This window comes from Odocoileus virginianus, chromosome 22 (genome assembly GCF_023699985.2).
Source record: "Odocoileus virginianus isolate 20LAN1187 ecotype Illinois chromosome 22, Ovbor_1.2, whole genome shotgun sequence".
Classification (NCBI taxonomy): domain Eukaryota; kingdom Metazoa; phylum Chordata; class Mammalia; order Artiodactyla; family Cervidae; genus Odocoileus; species Odocoileus virginianus.
Window position 1 is genome coordinate 25749855 of NC_069695.1, and position 19713 is coordinate 25769567.

At 40.3% G+C, this 19713-nt stretch overlaps 1 protein-coding gene across 1 annotated transcript; it reads left to right on the forward strand.

Annotated features, from left to right (window-relative positions):
- Positions 1-343: 343 nt before the first annotated feature.
- Positions 344-15138, forward strand: HRH4 (histamine receptor H4). The gene is made up of 3 exons (XM_020898696.2): positions 344-646; positions 9663-9826; positions 14195-15138. The coding sequence occupies exons 1-3, from the start codon at positions 394-396 to the stop codon at positions 14993-14995; spliced, it is 1218 nt and encodes a 405-aa protein (XP_020754355.2). The 5' UTR covers positions 344-393; the 3' UTR covers positions 14996-15138.
- The last annotated feature ends 4575 nt before the right edge of the window (positions 15139-19713 follow it).

Consider the following 19713-nt stretch of genomic DNA (forward strand, 5'->3'; position numbering starts at 1 on the left):
TGATGGTGAATTCAGCCCCTGATATTATATCTTGGTCTAAAGGGGACATTTAACTGGATTTATATCTTCTTATTTGAGTCCAATTCCTTACCCATAAAGTGTATCAATTATATTTTATATAATATTGCTCTATTAATGGGAAATAGATGAGTTACATCAAAATGTTTAAGATAAGACCTTTCACTGTCTTTGGAAACACTTCTTCAGTGTCAGTTAAGAGGAAACTGTTACCACAAGTTTGCTTTTATCAAGAATCAGGAAGTACTATGAGATCAGCATTAGCCTTTTTTAAAATGTTGTTATGTGTAGACTATATATTTTAGGTGTTCGACTGGAAAAGACACTTGTCAGAATTGTCTTGCTGGCTTAGTTTGCTGTATTAAGTTTGATGTCATGTCTACTAATGGCACAAATTCTTCTCATGCGATGCCATTTACTAATGACACAAATTCTTCTGCTGTGATGACACCTAGTAATGACATAAATTCTTTTTCAAATATTGCTTTAGCATTTTTAATGAGCTTACTAGCTTTTGCTATAATGCTAGGAAATGCTGTGGTCATTTTAGCTTTTGTGGTGGACAAAAATCTTAGACATCGAAGTAATTACTTTTTTCTTAACTTGGCCATTTCGGACTTCTTCGTTGGTAAGTTACATATCTTTATTTAAGATAATCTTTCTCGATTATAATTTATTTCTAAAAACATAAAATAAGCTTTTATTATTTCAAAGGACTGTATAAAATTGGGTACTATTAGAAATAAAAGGTTTAAGGATTGAAATTCAGGGGAGGCTATATGGCACTATATGGGAATGATATATACATATAAATAAGGTTTGCAGGGGAATTTTCCTCTAAAAACAGTTTCTTTTTATGGAATAAAAATAAGTCCAGTATTGCTTTAATCTAAGAGTTATTTTTGTTTCTGGAGCTATTTTCCTTGCATGTTTAGGTTTATAAGCATTCATTTTTAAGTAAGCATAGTTTCTTTAATATCACAGTGTTGGAATTATAGGAAATGATGCATATACTGGTAATTGGCACAATCAGAAAATAGGCTGTTCAGGTCAAATAGTATGGCTGATATTATTTTATGATATGCTATATCATAGCGTGTTGTAAAGTATACCGAACACTGACCTACTTTGCATATGATATCATAGTGTCAAATAACTGTAAGATCATAGAAATCAAAGTAATCTTTCCTTGAAAATGTGTACTTCATAATTTCTTACTGCCTTATGATCATTTTTCACAATCCTTATAATAGTGAGTGTATAGTTAAAGTCATTCAGTTGTGTCCGACTTTTCGTGACCCCTGGACAATACAGTCCATGGAATTCTCCAGTCCAGAATACTGGAGTGGGTAGCCTTTCCCTTTTCCAGGGGATCTTTCCAACTCAGGGATTGAACCCAGGCCTCCCACATTGCAGGTGAATTCTTAACAAGCTGAGCCACCAAGGAAGTGCATATCCTTGCAATAATAAGTAAATGTGCAGAAGTGTCTACTGCTGATATTGTCTTATAGGACCTCCTAGTTAATTTGTTATTGTGTATAGCTACATAATTATGTTATGTTATGTTAAAATGAAGCAAAACTAACAGAACACTGAAGTTTAGTGCCTGGAACATAGTGATTGCTCAACTTGTGTTAGTCTTTTCACTCTTGATTTCTCTGCAGACAAATGTCAACTCAAACCAAGTTCACAAATGTTAGTAGAGTGCCTACCATGTATAAGTACTGTTAAGTACCAAGCACAATTAGATGGTGAGGAGAGACAGACAGGACTAGGTTAATCTGTTTCTTTAATAAGCCTTCAAATAGTAGAGTAGATGAGAGAAGTTCAGAAACGACTAACAGGACGAATTGATATGAGAACCTACAAAGACCTACCAAATGTTATAGGCACTCAGAGGCGGGGTGGTGGTGGGGCGCGGGGATGGGGCGGGAAGGGGAACAGATTTTGTTAGGGGGTAGTGGCCTCCAAAATGAACTTTAGGGGATGGGAAGAATTTCCATAGGCAGAGATGGAGAGGGCAGAGAATTCCAAGAGTCAACAGAGATATGCAGATAGAAAATCATTGCATGTACCTTCCTAAGTGTGAGCTCCAGGCTGGCTTGTGTGCAAATGGGCTGTATGAGAACAGCAAAGAGTGAAGATGGAATAGTTGGAATCTATACAATGAAGGCCCTTGAATACTAGTGTGAGTCTGGATTGGAGCTTATTCAGAAGGCAATGAGACATTTAACTGAGTGACTGGGTTGAAGCTTCACATTAGAAGCATCAGAAGAGATGTAGGAGGTGGGAGAAGCTGGAGCAGGGGGTGGCTTGGTTTCTGAGAATCCTGCAGGGACCTTGGCAGAAATCAGCAGTGAGGCTCTGAGCAAGGATCAGTTCAGTCACTTCAGTTCAGTTCAGTTCAGTCTCTCAGTCGTGTCTGATTCTTTGCGACCCCATGAACCACTGTACACCAGGCCTCCCTGTCCACCACCAATTCCCAGAATCCACCCAAACCCATGTCCATTGAGTTGGTGATGCCATCCAACCATATCATCCTCTGTTGTCCCCTTCTCCTCCTGCCCTCAATCTTTCCCAGCATCAGGATCTTTTCCAATGAGTCAGCTCTTCGCATCAGGTGGCCAAAGTATTGTAGTTTCAGCTTCAACATCAGTCCTTCCAGTGAACACCCAGGGCTGATCTCCTTTAGGATGGACTGGTTGGATCTCCTTGCAGTCCAAGAGATTCTCAAGAGTCTTCTCCAACACCACAGTTCAAAAGCATCAATTCCTTGGTGTTCAGTTTTCTTTATAGTCCAACTCTCACATCCATACATGACCACTGGAAAAACCATAGCCTTGACTAGACGGGACTTTGTTGGCAAAGTGATGTCTCTGCTTTTTAATATGCTGTCTAGGTTGGTCATAACTTTCCTACCAAGGAGTAAGCATCTTTTAATTTCATGGCTGCAATCACCATCTGCAGTGATTTTGGAGCCCCCCAAAATAAAGTCAGCCACTGTTCCTACTGTTTCCCCATCTATTTGCCATGAAGTGATGGGACAGGATGCCATGATCTTAGGTTTCTGAATGTTGAGCTTTAAGCCAACTTTTTCACTCTCCTCTTTCACTTTCATCAAGAGGCCCTTTAGTTCTTCTTCACTTTCTGCCGTAAGGGTGGTGTCATCTGCACATCTGAGGTTATTGATATTTGTCCCAGCAATCTTGATTCCAGCTTGTGTTTTTTCCAGCCCAGCGTTCCTCATGATGTACTCTGCATATAAGTTAAATAAGAAGGGTGACAATATAAAGTCTTTTCCTATTTGGAGCCAGTCTGTTGTTCCATGTCCAGTTCTAACTGTTGCTTCCTGACCTGCATACAGGTTTCTCAAGAGGCAGGTCAGGTGGTCTGGTATTCCCATCTCTTGAGGAATTTTCCACAGTTTATTGTGATCCACACAGTCAAAGGCTTTGGCATAGTCAATAAAGCAGAAATAGATGTTTTTCTGCAACTCTCTTGCTTTTTTTGATGATCCAGCAGATGTTGGCAATTTGATCTCTGGTTCCTCTGCCTTTTCTAAAACCAGCTTGAACATCTGGAGGTTCATGGTTCATGTATTACTGAAGTCTGGCTTGGAGAATTTTCAACATTACTTTGCTAGTGTGTGAGATGAGTGCAATTGTGAGGTAGTTTGAGCATTCTTTGGCATTGCCTTTTTTTAGGATTGGAATGAAAACTGACCTTTTCCAGTCCTGTGGCCACTGCTGAGTATTCCAAATTTGCTGACATATTGAGTGCATCACTTTCACAGAATCATCTTTCAGGATTTGAAATAGCTCAACTGGAGTTCCTTCACCTCCACTAGCTTTGTTTGTAGTGATGCTTAGTCATGTCCAACTCTTTGCGACCCCATGGACTGCAGCATGACAGGCTTTTCTGTCCATCACCAACTCCTGGAGCTTGCTCAAACAAATATACATCGAGTCAGTGATACCATCCAACCATCTCATCCTCTGTTGTTCCCTTCTCCTCCTGCCTTCAACCTTTCCCAGCATCAGGGTCTTTTCCAAGGAGTCAGTTCTTCATATCAGGTGGCCAAAGTATTGGAGTTTCAGCATCAATCCTTCCAATGAATATTCAGGGTTGATTTCCTTTAGGATTGACTCGCTTGATCTCCTTGCAGGCCAAGAGACTCAGAAGAGCTTTCTCCAACATCACAGTTCAAAAGCATCAATTCTTCGGTGCTCAGTTTTCTTTATAGTCCAACTCTCACATCCATACATGACTACTAGAAAAACCATAGCCTTGACTAGACAGAAATTTGTCAGTAAAGTAATGTCTCTGCTTTAAATAAAAAGCAGAGACATTACTTTGCCGATGAGGGTAACAGTGGAAATAAGTTCAGGAGGCAAAGATGCAATGGGGGTGGGGTTGTCAGGCAAGAGAAAGACGTGTTAAAGACTGAGTTCTGGGGACAAGAGAAGTATGACATTCCTCAGAGAAATAGGGAGCATTTGGGAAAGCAGTTTGTGCTTCTGATATTGCAATGATAAAAGTTTTGGAGGAAATCTCTAGTGGGAAAGATTGACTTAGGAATCCAGGTATAGAAATGACAGGATCACAGAAAAAAGTGGAGAACTAATATAGAAGCATTAAAAACATGCAGCGATCTCAGTTTTCTCCTCAGTTCTGCCCGTCCAGGTAACCAACACTAAGAACTTGATATAGATCCTTCCACATCACTCTCTTTGCTCACGTGTGCATATGCTCAGTTAGCTCAGTCACATCCGACTCTTTGTGACCCCATGGACTGTAGCCTGCTAGACTCCTCTGTTCCATGGGATTTTTCCAGGCAAGAATACTGGAGTGGGTTTCCATTTTCTTCTCCAGGGGTTCATCCTGACCCAGGGATTGAACCCAAGTCTCCTGCATTGACAGGCAGATTCTTCACTGCTGAGCCACCAGGGAAGCCCTTTATGCTCACATAAACAGATAATATACAGATAAATACACGAGTATATTTATGTGAACAGAGAATATCCTATTATAAATATATGTATCTCTCTTCTTCTTCACAGAGCTGTACAACTTTTAGATGATACTCAACATTTAAAATGGATGATGTATTTTGACTATTCCAAAGGAAGTAAGGACTTGTATACCTCATGGTCAGAAGGGATGGGGTAAAAATATATCCAAGGGAGAGAGACTGAGGCCTGAAGCTTTTGAATGAAGATGGTTCTAGATGAGAACAGAGTGCCTCTGTATAAGGCCCAGGGTCAGCGTCATGGGAGGCCCACCATCATGGTCTTGAGAAAGACCATCTGTGGTTCCTCTTTGAGAAATGTCCTTGCAGATGTGATGACTCAGCAGTCCTGGTGGTCCTCCTCTACCGTCAGGTGGATGGAAAAAGAAATGGCTTTGCTCCCGATGAGAGCAACTGGACACAGGCCAGAATCTCCCTTAATCAGCTGGTCTCATCCTTCACATTTTCCCTGCCGACGGCCACCTTCATCCAGAGGTCCACTGATCTAATGCAATATTCACCACGACTGCACAGGGCTTGGCAGAGTCTTCGAGAGCATTTCCTAGCAAGATTTGAGTTTTGTGTCAATGCTGTTCTTTCTCCTTTGCCATTCTTGGAAGTGTGTCTTTTTAATTTAGCTCTGAGCCTGTAGGACCTCATGGTGGTGGTGGTGGGCCAAGATGGGCCTTGTGAGATATTTTCTGTAGCTATAAGACAGCAATTTTTAATATTTAGGGTCATGAGATCCAGAGCTCCACATCCATGTGGTGATGCCAGTGTTAGAGCATCGCATGCTCCGTATGATGGGCTTTCTGGCTGAATGTCCTCTTGTCACAGGGTTTTGAACTGGCCTCCTGTAGAAGCAATTTCTTAAAATTTGTGGCACCTGCGCAACTTCCTAGGCTGAATTTAGTTGAAAAGGAAAGATTTATTGAGGAAAAATTCCAGTATCAGGTGCATTAACATATCTCATCTATATATTATTCCAGAAAAATATTATTTATATCTATACTGATACCTATAAAATGGGTATAACATGACCAATGCTTCCATCTATGGGTACCTTTTTCATATCTACATTTGTCTGGGTATGTATGGCCTACATAAGCACATGATGGATGATCCAGACAGGATCTTCAAGGGCAAAAGGTTGCTGTTGGTGACAGGGTCTGAACCACATTTTCAGCATGGCAAAGTGTATCTTTAGTACAAGTATAACTCAGAAGTATTGTGGGTTCAGTTCCAGACTGCTACAATAAAGCAAAAATCAAAATAAGAGTCACATGAATTTTTTGGTTTCTCAGTGCATGTAAAAGGTATAGCTGCAGTCTACTACGTGTGCAGTAACATTATGTCTAAAAAAAACAATGTACACACCTTAATTTAAAAATATTCTATGGTAAAAAATGCTAACCATTTTCTAAGCCTTAACAGAGTCATAATCTTTTTGCTCATGGGAAGGTCTTGCCTTGATGTTGATGGATGCTGACTGATCAGGGTGGTGGATGCTGAAAGCTGGGGTGCCTGTGGCAATTTCCTAAAATGAGACAACACTGAAACTTGCCACATTTGTTGGCTCTTCCTTTCACTTGAATACTTACAGGTTATTCTAGAGTTATTAATCAGCTTAATTGCAATATTGTTGTCTCATGGAATTGGGAAACCTGAAGAGACAAGGAAACAGCAGGCTGGTGGAGCAGTCAGAACATACACAACATTTATGAAGTTCACTGAATTATTTGGGCAAAGTTCGTGGAGCTCCAAAACAATTAAAACAGTAACATCAAAGATCACCACAACAAATATAATAATAAAAAAATAAAAATATTGTGAGAAGTAGCAAATGTGACACAGAGACGCAAAGGGAGCAAAGGCTATTGGAAGAAATACCGCTGACAGACTTTGCTCGATGCAGGGTTGCTGTGAACTTTCCATTTGTAATAAATGCAGTATCCGTGAAGTGCAATAAAGCGAAGCACAACAGAGTGAAGTGTGCTGGTACCTTGAGGCCTCAGATCCAGACTCTTCTCTTTCCTTCTGTGTTAGTCGACTCGGGTTGCCCCAACAGAATAACCACAGTCTGAGTGACTTTATAGCAGTTTACTTTCTCAGAGGTCTGGAGGCTAGGACATCCCAGGTGCCAGCTGATTTGGTGTCTGGTGAGGGGTCTCCTCCTGGCCTGTAGATGGCTGCCATCTTGCTTCATCCTCTGGCCTTGAGAGACAGCAAGCGAGCTTCCTGGTGTTTCTTCTTCTGAGGACACTAAGCCTGTTGGATTAGGGCTCTACCCTTACAACCTAATTTACCTTTAATTACCTCCTTATAGGCCCTATCACTCTGGGGATTCTGGCTTCAATATGTAAATTTTGGGGGAGGGAGACACAAACATTCAATCCATAATACCTTCAATACAATCACTATTATCCACACATTGCTCTGTTGGTCCAAAGAATTCACTAGGGTTTTTAGCTTCCTTGCTACCTTTTGACTATCATTTTCTCATGGAAGATGCAGGTTTTTTTTTTAAGTTTATTTTTAATTGGAGGATAATTGCTTTACAATATTGTGTTGGAGACCCAGGTTCGATCCCTGGGTCGGGAAGATCCCCTGGAGAAGGAAATGGCAACCCACTCCAGCAGTCTTGCCTGGAAAATCCCATGGACAGAGGAGTGTGGTAGGCTAGCGTCCATGGGGTCGCAAAGAGTCGGACATGACTGACTTCACTTTCACTTTTCTGCCATATATCAGTATGAATCAGTCCTAGTTATACACATGTCCCCTCCTCTTAAATCTCCCTCCCACTTCCCACAAGATGCAACTTCTTAACTGGGTTCAGAAAGAAGGGGCTATTCAGTATTGACAGCAATTTTTAATGAAACTAGACTTCCGCATTTTCATCTATTCATTCATCTGATACTGATTTATTTTGAACCAGGCACCTTTTTATGTGCTGGGGATATATCAGGGAAAATACAGTAAAAAAAAAAAAAAAAAATTCCTGCTCTCATGGTGCTTGTATTTTTTCTGGGAACATGGGTGGGGAGATAGACAATAAACAATATAAATAAATAAATAAATAAAAGTACACAACATTTTAGAGGATGATCATTTGCTACTGAGAAAAACATAGGAGGGAGGAAGTATGTTAGAGGTAGAGGATACAACGTAAGCTTCAGGGTTAGGGCTCAGTGAGGAAGTTCATTTGAGTAAACAGAAGGAGCGTTCTTTGAGGGAAGTGTGCTGCATGCCAGGACACCCATGCAAGGATCTGAGAGTGTGGGTGTGGGTGTGGGTGTGGGTGTGGTGTATTTGAGGTCAGGTAGTGTGAAGAGATATCACTCTGCCAACAAAGGTCCATACAGTCAAAGCTATGTTTTTTCCAGTAGTCATGTATGGATGTGAGAGTCGGACCATGAACTGAGTGCCGAAGAATTGATGCTTTTGAATTGTGGTGTTGGGAAGACTTCTGAGAGTCTCTGGGACCTAAAGTCAGTACTAAAGAAAATCAACCCTGAATATTCACTGGAAGGGCTGATGCTGAAGCTGAAGCGCCAATACTTTGGCCACCTGATGTGAAGAGCCAACTCTTTGGAAAAGACCCTGATGCTGGGAAAGATGGAGGGCAGGAGGAGAAGGGGGCGGCAGAGGATGAGACAGCTGGATAGCATCACTGACTCAATGGACATGAATTTAAGCAAACTCTGGGAGAGAGTGGAGGACACAGGAGCCTGGCTTGCTGCAGTTCATTGGGCTGCAAAGAGTCAGACATGACTTAGTGACTGAACAACAAGGGTGAAGAGGCGTGAGCCAGGAGTGGAGGGAGTAGCAGAGGGCTTTTTCTGCCACACTGTCCCTACCTTACAGAGCTTCTATGCCAGTTAGAGGAGATGATATATGTAAAGCACACAGGACAGTGTCTGGCTTATGGAACTGCACACTACCTATTAGCTGTTATTAATTTATTTGAGTTAAATGTGTGAGCCATTAGTCAACTCTAGATGTTGTGAAAAATACAAAGATCGACTTCCAACGCGGTCCCAATCTTAACACATGACAATGTTGTAAAGTAGGATGTGTCTGTACACGAGAGAGAGAGAGATGACTGAGGTGCCAGGAAAGGGCAGGTGACAAAGGGTCACTTCTACCCAGGAAGTTCCAGTGAAGATGACAAGAAAGATATCATTTTTTTACACTATGTGAAGAATGAGAACGAGTTAAATAGACTTCTCTGTAAAGGAGAAATATTCTAGGGAAGAACGTTCTTGGCAAAAGCAGAGATGTGGCAATGTGAGATGTGTTTAGGGGAAGGGTGACCCATCCTGTCTGGGTCGGATCATGACCACAAAAGATGATGTGTGCTGTATATGGCTGGAAATACATGTTGGGACCTGAACTTAATTTGGAAAGTAATAAGGAGCCATTGAAGGTACGATGTTTGTGACAGCTATTTTTAAAATGGTATTTAAAGAACGTGTAGGAGATCAGTACTGAATTTGTTGATGAAATACCATGAATTTCTAAATTATAATCAAGCAGTTTTTGGTCAGTTCAGATAGTTTACTGTGTCGTGCTTGCCTCTCTTCATATTCATTGATATGTGCTATATTTTTTAACCTTCATTTCCCCCCCCCTGCAGGTATGATCTCCATTCCTTTGTTCATCCCTCACAAGCTCTTCCACTGGCAGTTTGAAAATAACATTTGTGTCTTTTGGCTCACTACTGACTACCTTTTGTGTACAGCATCTGTGTATAACATTGTACTCATCAGCTTTGATCGATACCAGTCAGTCTCGAATGCTGTAAGTCGAAACATTAATTTATCCTCCTTAGAAAATTATATATTTGTAAATTTTATAAATTTTGGGCCCCTAAGCAAAAATTTTTGTTTGTTTGTTTAATTGACCAACCTTAGAGAAGCCTGATTACCCTTTTGTTGGCACTAAGTTCTCATTGGCTGTTAGAGAACACTTCCTGTGTGTTTGGTTAAGTCACTCCCCTGCGTCCAATGAAGATGGGAAAATGTCCAACGGAATCCAAGTCAAGTTGTGAGAAGTGGTAAACTGAGCCTGTAGTAGGTTGGATATGCATGAGTCTCACAGTAGGTTTATCTGTTCAACTCCTTAGAAAACTTGAGACCTGAACGCTTTCTTCAGGATTGAACTTGGTGGGCAGGTAGAAAGACTCCCAGGCTTCTGAATGTCATGAGAAAATTAATTTTGAATGACCAGAGGAAAAAACAATGTACAGGGAAGCCACAGGTTATAACAGTGGAACTAACCAGTGCCAGTTTAGGACCCATGCCAAGCAAGTCTGAACTAACCAAGATCCGGAATAGTCTCATCAATTAGTTCACGACAGTTCTTAAGCAAGGTAAATATACAGCAACAAAGGAGAGAATAAGATTGATGTTAGTAAGGCTGGGGGATGGGTGGAGGCCACAGAAATAATGGGACAGTGATCTGAAGAGTCTGAGACCTTGATGGGAAACTTCCTTCACTCCTGAGTCCCAGGGACCTAAATCTGTGGGGAATGATTGTGTGACAGGGATATAGAACTGAATCTTCAGTCTTTTTTTTTTTTTTGAGGAATATAACTGTCTTATGTGGAAATGGATCCATAAACAAAGGGACCAAGTGAGGTGCTGGAGGCATTGAGAGGACAGGGACAGCTCTGTCCTGAGAGAGCTGTGCATCTTGGAGGCAGACAGGACTGGAAGGGTGCATTGGATAAGCATAGGATAAAATGCCATTACAAAGAGATTTCAAAATGCTGAGACTCAGACTGTAAGGCAGAAGTTAGTTTTTCTCTCATAGAACAGTTCAGGAAGATTAGAAGGCTCTGCTCCAGGAACTCACCCAAGGGCCCACGCTCTGTACTCTCTAGAGCAGGCACTTATGGCCTCTGTTTCAATTGCTCAAATAAAACTTTATCATCCAAATAGTTGGTGGGCCACACGTGCTCCATAGACAGTGGTTTGCTGACCGCCATCCTAAGTCATTAACTTCCTCAGCATGCTCAAAGTCAAGTTATTGTCACTTCAGGTTTCAGAAAAGAAGGGCAGAAGGCAGAAGTCCAGGGCAAAGGATTTTCTTTTAACCAAGTAGTGCAGAAGCACACAATCATTTCCATTCACCTTTCACTGGTGAAATGTAGTCACATGGTCTTACCTTATTGTAAGGGAAGCCGGGAAATGTATTCTCTAGCTGAGCTGCCATATGGCAAGGAAGAAGTAGAGAATGGGATGTGGTGGGACAGCCAGACACTTAACACTGAGTACTTCACTGGCACCAGAGTCCACTGCAGTTTGTACTGGACGAACTTTGGAGAGAGTACAGATCAGTTTGGATTAGCAATCCAGAAGCCTATAATCTCACATTTTTCAAACTGCAGGTAGTAACTCATTGAGTCATGAAGTCAGTGTAGTGGCCTGTTATGTCACTTTTTCTTAGAATGAAAAAACATGAAAAGAAGTAGGACAGAACTTACAAATTAGAGTAAATCAGAGTACCCTGTGTATAATAAAGGTAAGAACTGTTTTATGAATACTTCTGTCAGTATCCTTGATTAGAGTTTAAAATGCATTTCTTACCTTAGGTTACAGTCAAATGTTTGAAAAGCAGTGCCCTGGTTAATTATCTTCCACATTTGTACTTTAAACATTCCCTTTCCTTCTGGGTTTTCTTTTTAATCTCAAGTGAGTGTTCCTAGTTAGTGTTCACTGGGACATTTCTTCACTGCAGGCTCAAGCTCTTGAGTGAACCTCAGGTTTGTGTAAAGGAAAGGGGAGGCTTTCCCAGTTGGAAAAAAGGCTTAGATGTTACAGAGAGCTGAGGAGTGATGACCAGAGAGAAAAATGGATGGGTTTATTTCTTGGTCTTGCCCTGAGAAATTCCCCGACAATGTGGGCTATAAACTTGGTGAGGGCCAGGTCAGCTGGCTCCGGGTCCCCAGCACACAGCAGAGTCAAGTGTAACAGGTGCTAAACTCTGCGGTGTGTGAATGCTCATGGGGGTGTGCAGGCAGCACCAGCACCTCTGTTGGCTGAGTTCCAACACAGCTGTAGGAAGCCAGAAGGAAGCCTTCAAAGACCACAGGAGCTCGTAGGAAGTGATCATGGGGAACAGAGCCCTTGCTGTAGCTAAAAGTCAAGAAGACAGTGTAACAAGTCAGGGTGACAGGCAGGGCTTGAGAAATGGAAATCTGACAATAACCGGGGAAAGGAAGGCTCGATGCAAATGGCCATGCCTGACAAGCACTTAGAATGGCCCTGCAATCCTATCTCATTATTAACACCAGCATGTTCCAGGGGCTGCTCTGCCTCACAAAAGAAACCTAACTGACAGAATGTTTGGGTGTCTTATGGAAGTGGGGAAGGAAGCAGGGTAAGAGGAGACATCCTGAATAATGGACATATTCTGTAGAAGGTGAGAAGTGGGCCATGGATGAATTTCAGGGAGGCATGGGCCTGGATTCAAGCAATTTTGAACTGTCATCTGTTTAAAATGCTACCCAGAGGTGAGGGAAGAGATTGGCATCATCATCTCAATTCCCTTGGATGTCTGTTATCCCATTTGACCTTATACATAACAGAAAAGAGATCACTTTCCAGTGTATTGTACCATATCATTACAGAGGCTGAACAAAGCAATTAAAAAACGAAATGCAGTTTTATGACCATCTGGGTATTGTTACTATCTTCATAATCATTACACTTAAGTGCAAGTATTAATTAGTGGTATGAGAGACAGAAGGCAAAAAGATGTACATGGGAGCTTGCGGTTAGCACCATATACATTTTAGGGGAACCTCAGAAATACCAGTAATTTGGAAAAAGGGTAAAAAAAAAAAGAGAAAAAAACAGTAACTTAAAAATTTTAAACAAGGCTCCTCTTACCTCTAGCCCGTTGGTGAGCCCTCCTCAGCACATACAAGCCATTAAAGAAAGACAGTGCTTGGCACTCTTATACATATGAGAAATGGAAATAAAAATGAGAACAGACTTCAGAACAAGACTTAAAAACTCAGAGAAAATGGTACTTGAAAGATGGTGAAAAGGGACGTGTGTCCCCACTTCATGGGTAAATCATTTCCTTTTCCTTGAGTATAAGCAGAGAAACATGGAACATGGTTGGAAGAAATCTTACTAATCTGAAAGGGGTTTGGAGAGATTGCTCCAAGTCCCCTTAGAAAAGTCTTGGGTCACATGGTTACCCCTAATGCAGGTAGTTGGCATCTTAGATTTCTTACAGAAGATATTCTTCAAGATTTTAGAATCTATCATGGTCCTGGGATCTGAGAGCAATCCTCCCTCGCAGAATCTCATTGTTCCTTATAGAAGGTTGTCCCTGTGCTCAAGTGGGCTTAGAATATTCTTCACTCCTAAAAAAGACTGTGGCACTCACCATAGCCGCATCTCCCCAAGTGGCTGGCCACCATTGCTTCAGTACCATTTTTGCTGGGTGGATAACATTTGTAGAAAGAAATGTTAGGTTCTGCTCAGTAACACTGTAGTCTCTCCCTACAGCTGACTTAACTCTCTTTTTGTGCATCATCTTGTGGGGGGAATGTAAGAGTTCTTTCCTTTTTGATCCCACCTTGAAGGTTCAGCATGAACTGCAGAATAGATTCTGTCTTTCAAACTTTTTTTACTGTGACTTCAGCGATAAATGCATTTTACACTGTGATTCGGTATGCACATTTCTTTCTCTCTATGTATATCTATTAATGTTTTCCCAAAGCAAAGGTTTCATCAAACAATACACATCCTTATGATGTGTGATGCATTCTGACATTGATTATTCCAATTTGTTAAAAATGCTGCTCATGACCCAGCTGGCAGGTTAAAAACGCTGTGAACATGTTCCCTCAATTTCAGTTAACAGTTCAGATTAGTGTCTGTGGACTAGGAAAAATTGTGTTCTTCTTTTAGATATTAACCTCGACATTTTCCATAGTGTCAGACGTTTAACCTTAAACTGTTAAGAAAGTCTACATCTAGGCCCAGGGTTCACCAAAATCAAACCCTCTGCCCTGGCCCAATCACATTACCCAAATTCAGTGACCAGTTGCTCTGTGCACATCATGGAAACTCCTGAGGGCTGACGGTAAGCTTTGTGCAATCAACATGTGCTCATTGTAGTAAAAATAACTTATTTGGTTTCTTTTAGGTATCTTACAGAGCTCAACATACTGGGACCTTGAAGACTGTGGCTCTGATGGTGGCCGTCTGGGTGGTGGCCTTCTTAGTGCATGGGCCAATACTAGTTTCAGAGGTTAGGAAGGAATTGCAGGGAGATTGCGAACCTAAATTCCTTACACAATCACATATCCTTGCCCTCACGTTAATCTTCGAATTCCTGATCCCAGTCTTACTAGTGGCTTATTTCAACATGTATATTTACTGGAGCCTATGGAAGCGCGGTCATCTCAGTAGGGGGCATTCTGGATTCATTTCTGTCCCTTCCAGTAGCAGCGGACGCTCATTCAGGAATGGACTGTTTTCGAGGCCATCTCTTTCCAACCTGGAGCAATCAGCAGCATCCCTTCATTCTGAGAAATCAGGAAGAAAGAGCAGCCTCTTATCTTCCGTAAGAGCCCAGATGAATAGTTTAACTGCTTCCAAAACGAGCTCTCTCTCCCATTCAGATTCCCTAACTCTTCACCAAAGGGAACACCTTGAGCTGCGCAGAGGCAAGAAACTAGCCAAGTCACTGGCCATTCTCTTGGGTGTTTTTGCTATTTGCTGGGCTCCCTACTCTCTGTTCACAATTATTCGTTCATGTCATGGCACACACTCAGATCTCGAAAACGCTGTGTACGACTTCACATTTTGGCTTCAGTGGTTCAATTCCTTTGTCAATCCTTTTTTGTATCCCCTATGTCACAAGCGTTTTCAGAAGGCCTTTTTGAAATTATTTCGTGTGAAAAAGCAGTCCATACCATCACACAATCGGTCAACATCTTCTTAAAGATAATCATTTTGCTTATGTAAATCTCAGTCTTGCTCTCACTTAAATGAGTCTGGCTTTCATCTTGCCCTTTCCACTCTACCTATAAAACTGTAACACTTGAAAACTTAAACAAACAAATAAAAAACCCCTGGAACCTAGAAGTCAGTGGAAAATTATTCTGGTGAATAACAACAGCATCATTAGAAACTAACAATAATACTTTTGTAAACTCAGAGCCACAAAAGCACTATATTTTTCTTAGTCATCACCTCTTCTTTGTCTTTTAGATCTTATGATAATTTTGATTGTGAAATTCAAAAATTTTGGTTTTCTTTCTATATGTTCAGTGTTGCTACAGTCTTAAGTGAATTTCCATTTTTATGTTACAGTGACGAAAACTCATCACGTTTTATGATCATTCCCTAAAGCATACAGTAGGAAAAAGAGCTCTTTAGCCCTTTTTCCTGGGGGTGGGTAACTCTGTTATGGTCACTGGGCAGGTGAATTAGGGTTTGAGTCGGCAGAACAGGAGGTGAGGGTGCTCAGATGAAAGAGCAGAGGGCACGTGTACTTCCAGACTCTACATTCCTGATCCGAGGAAAGCAGGAAGTGTGGGATGATGGGGGAAAGAGGAGGTCACTGCAGCTCTTGAAGGTTCTCAATGAAGTTATTTTGGAGTCCCTGGCAATCATAGGATGACAGGGTGAGGGATAGGTAATGGGTTGAAAGGATGGCTTTCCCGTTTCCTTACTGCCCCCTTCTCCTAACTTGCACATCAGCTAAAACTTCTCCATGAGAAAATATGAGAGAATGAGAAAGGCTAAGAGATGCAAAAGGATTATAAGATTAAACCTGATGTATCTGGTATAACATTCACAGAACTAGTATGTGTCAGTAATTATGAATCAAATATATTTCTGCCTTTGATGTTTTAACTCATGTGCTCAATATTTTATATTGCAGTGCTCAGAGTGATTTCTTTACTATGCAGTTAATGTAGGTTATACCTAACATTTTATTAGTCTGGTGACATTTTGTTCTTTTTGTCATTATCAATTTTTTTATAGTGTTCTTTACCTGTCTTTGTCATAACATTTAATTGTGATTTCATAGTTAATCTCTTCCATAAGATTTTACCAGTGTTTCTTCTATAATTTCTCAGAGTTCTTATAATACAGATTAGTCATTTTCATATCTTAGATCTTTTAAACTTTTGATTCATTTAAAACATTAAAATAGGAAAATCTTTGAAGTATATCATAAATGCTTAGAAATGCATATGGCTTTTTACATACCCTTACATGTTAACATTAGGTTCAAAACAGGAAATACATGTTCAACATTCAATCATAATTTAAAACTTTGAGAAATAAGCCCTTATAAACACACAAGTTTTTACAATGCTGTAGCTTGTTAGTTTTAACATTTATAAATTAGTAGTTGTAGATTTCATCTCATTACTGGAGGTTTGAATGATCATTGAATGGAGTGGCCCCATGAAAACTTTTTCCAGTTGAACCTTGGAGGAAACATGCCTAAATAGTCATATGTATTTTCTAAAGTCAGAAAACATAATATGTATTATATTTCATTCAATCCAAGATGCTGTCCATCTAAGACATATCATCTTACATTATAAAAGAGAAAATGCTGCAGATTGTCCATGAAACAAGGTTTAAAAGAATCACACTTATAAGTAAGTCCTATTCTGATTTCAGAATTGTTGAAAAGTGAGAAATGTATGTTTCAGAAGTGATGAAATGTGAGTCAGGTATGAGAAATGAACAGAAGAGGGCTAATCTATGAAATGAGACTCTGAATAAAATACTTTTGATGGTACACTCAGGTATTCATGAAACAAATGTGTATTAGGAGTCTATCACATATTAGCTACTTATTATAAAGATGACTGTGAACCTTGACCATAAGATTTAGATTCCCTGGGGCAGAAATTTTGGGTTGGCCAAAAAGTTTCCTTGAGTTTTATCATAAGATCTTACAGAAAAGCCCAAATAAATTTTTTTGCCAACCCAATACATTGGGGTTCTCTTAGTACAGTGCACTTCATAGCTATTTATTGAAAAGGCATGCACTAGGCATTTTCCTTAAAAAGGGAATGTCAATCTTAGTCTTTTAAATCTGCACTGTAAGAACTTTTAAAATGGTTTTCATTATAATGAAAATATATGTACTTATTATAAAAAGACAACAGTTAAACAATTTCTTTAACCAAGAACCAGCCATAATTATTATTTTGGTGTAGATGTTTCTAAAGAAAAGAACAATATAATCCCATTTTCTAGAAACACATTTGTATATCTAAACTTTGATCTAACCGCCTCAAGATATCCTCAGGTGAGACTTTCCATAAAATGAAACTTCCTATTCTAGTATGAGTAATTATTAGCCTCCACTGCCCAGCATAGCTGGTTTATAAGTACTTACTAAATTTTTAAATTAAAGATATTTATTTTAAAATTATTTTAAAATACATATTAAAAAGAGGAATACCTACTAGCTCACGTTAAATCCAGACCCAACTCCACTGGCATAATTGGCAAACATTCCTAAGAACGTTGATTCCTAGGTATTGACTTCAGTTGGTCTTTATAGAAACAGATTCAAGAAGAGTGAAGGCAGATTGGGGGATATGTCAATTATGGATGACATTTGAGCTACAGTCTTTTTTATGAGTCATGAAGGCTTTAAATATAAACAGCTGAACAATCATAATAACTATTTTATAGAACTGCTTTTTGTGGCTTTTTGGTTGCTACTTTCCTGTAGCAAAGATCTTGAGATTTGAAGAAACTTTTTTTCATGTTGTGATTTCAGAAAAAAGAAATTCTTGTATGCAAAATAAACTTCTTGTTCTAGTAATTGTTATCAAAGGGTTGAGTCAAGTTATTTCAAAGAGAAGGAATTTAATCAATGCAGGATATCGGAAGGCTGAAAGAGCAAGAAGTGGATGTTTATGTAACCCAGAGGTTAATAATTTAAGAAAATGACTATCATCTTTAAGACTAGAGAGAGTAAAAGAGAAATGAAGTTATCAGAACCTAGGATCTTGGAGAAATCATTAGAAGGTTAATGTCTGAAGGCCTGATTAATTCCTGATGCCAATGGTAGAGCTTGGACGACCAAAGGGATGGGGCCAGATGTGCTCAGCCTGCCCTTGGGGGTGGAAAAATGTAGTTAGGGCTTCAGCAAGTACCTCTGATGGGAGCCAGCAAGGCAGAAACATTGGTCTTTAATGTCTGGTCCTGGCTGCTGGTAGGTGTGTTACTAATATGCTAATGTAGTAAAATCAAGATATGATGAGATGCAGTTTGTTAGAGGTCAGGTTTGTTGCCGTCTTGGTTCTATCTGGGTTTTCTCTTTGCGTGTATGTAGCTTCCTTTCTCATCTCTAGATTCTTTTTTTTTTTTTTCTCATCTCTAGATTCTTTAAAAATTTATGTTCACTCCTGCTAAAGGTGCAGGGTTGGCAGGTTGTGAGCAAGGACACTCCTGCTAATAGTGGGGGGTGGAGGGTTTTGAGCAAAAACCTGGAGCAGCTCTAGCAACACTAAACCCAGAACCCTCATTCCAACAAAATTTACTTCCTCTCTCTTCTTATCATGTGGACTCTAGTGCTTAAGAAGTGTTTAACATCTTAATGTTGATGATGCAAGTGACGGAGGAATGAAGTCCAGGAAAGCATGGAACTCGGCAGTGGCTATCATTGGTGGGTTCCCTACAGAGATGCCAAGCTGGTGGTTCATGAAAGTGTCTGACCTATAGGATCAGTGGATTTTGGTGTTATTATTTAAACATTTAAAACAATGAATATTTCTTGGAAGGACTGTTGCTGAAGTTCCAATACTTTGGATACCTAATATGAAGAGCCAACTCATTGGAAAAGACCCTAATGTTGGGAAGGATCGAAGGCAGGAGGAGAAGGGGACAGCGGAAGATGAGATTGTTGGATAGCAATATCAACTCAGTGGACATGAATATGAGTTGGACATGACTTAGTGACTGAACAACAACAATAATTTAAAAACTGGGGAATTTGACATTAAAATTGAGATTTTCAGGTGTTTTTGGTTTTGTTTTGTTAGAAATTAGAAGATCCAGCAATGCTGGGCCCACATTCCCTCAAGGAAACAATTTGCTGGGAGTTCCTTGGCAGTCCAGTGGTTAAGACTCGGCCACTTAAACATTGTATGAAGTGAAGTGAAAGTCGCTCAGTCGTGTCCGACTCTTTGAGACTCCATAGTCCATGGAATTCTCCAGGCCAGAATACTGGAGTGGGTAGCCTTTCCCTTCTCCAGGGGATCTTCCCAACCCAGGACAGAATCAAGCTGGTGTAGCTAAGACCATCGTAAGAGTAGCCAGCCTCCAGTTGACTCAACAGTTGATTGGAGATGCCTGGGCAAATGTTGGCTAAATGAGGCCAGCTGACTGCAGCCTAGCACCGCCCAGACCAGAAGAGCTGCGCAGTTGACCCAGAGACTCCCGAGCAACGAAAGTCACTACATCTGGGGAACGCTCTGATATTCAGTAATAGCTAACTGACATGGCAAGTGTCCACTCTCCAGTGTAGTCAATCCAACCTCTGAAAGTTGAGTATGAGAGAGAGATAAAGATTTATATCACTTGTTCTTTTGTGGTAACTGAGACAAAAAAAGACAAACATTATGTAATAGGACAGTATTTTTTTAAAGGTCATGGTTACTTCTCTACAGGAACATA

Excerpts from the sequence above, each read along its gene's own strand:
- HRH4 (XM_020898696.2), top strand. The coding sequence starts at position 394 with ATGTCTACTAATGGCACAAATTCTTCTCATGCGATGCCATTTACTAAT. Across the intron at positions 647-9,662 it reads CATTTCGGACTTCTTCGTTG|GTATGATCTCCATTCCTTTG; the intron begins GTAAGTTACATA and ends CCCCCCCTGCAG. Across the intron at positions 9,827-14,194 it reads ACCAGTCAGTCTCGAATGCT|GTATCTTACAGAGCTCAACA; the intron begins GTAAGTCGAAAC and ends GGTTTCTTTTAG.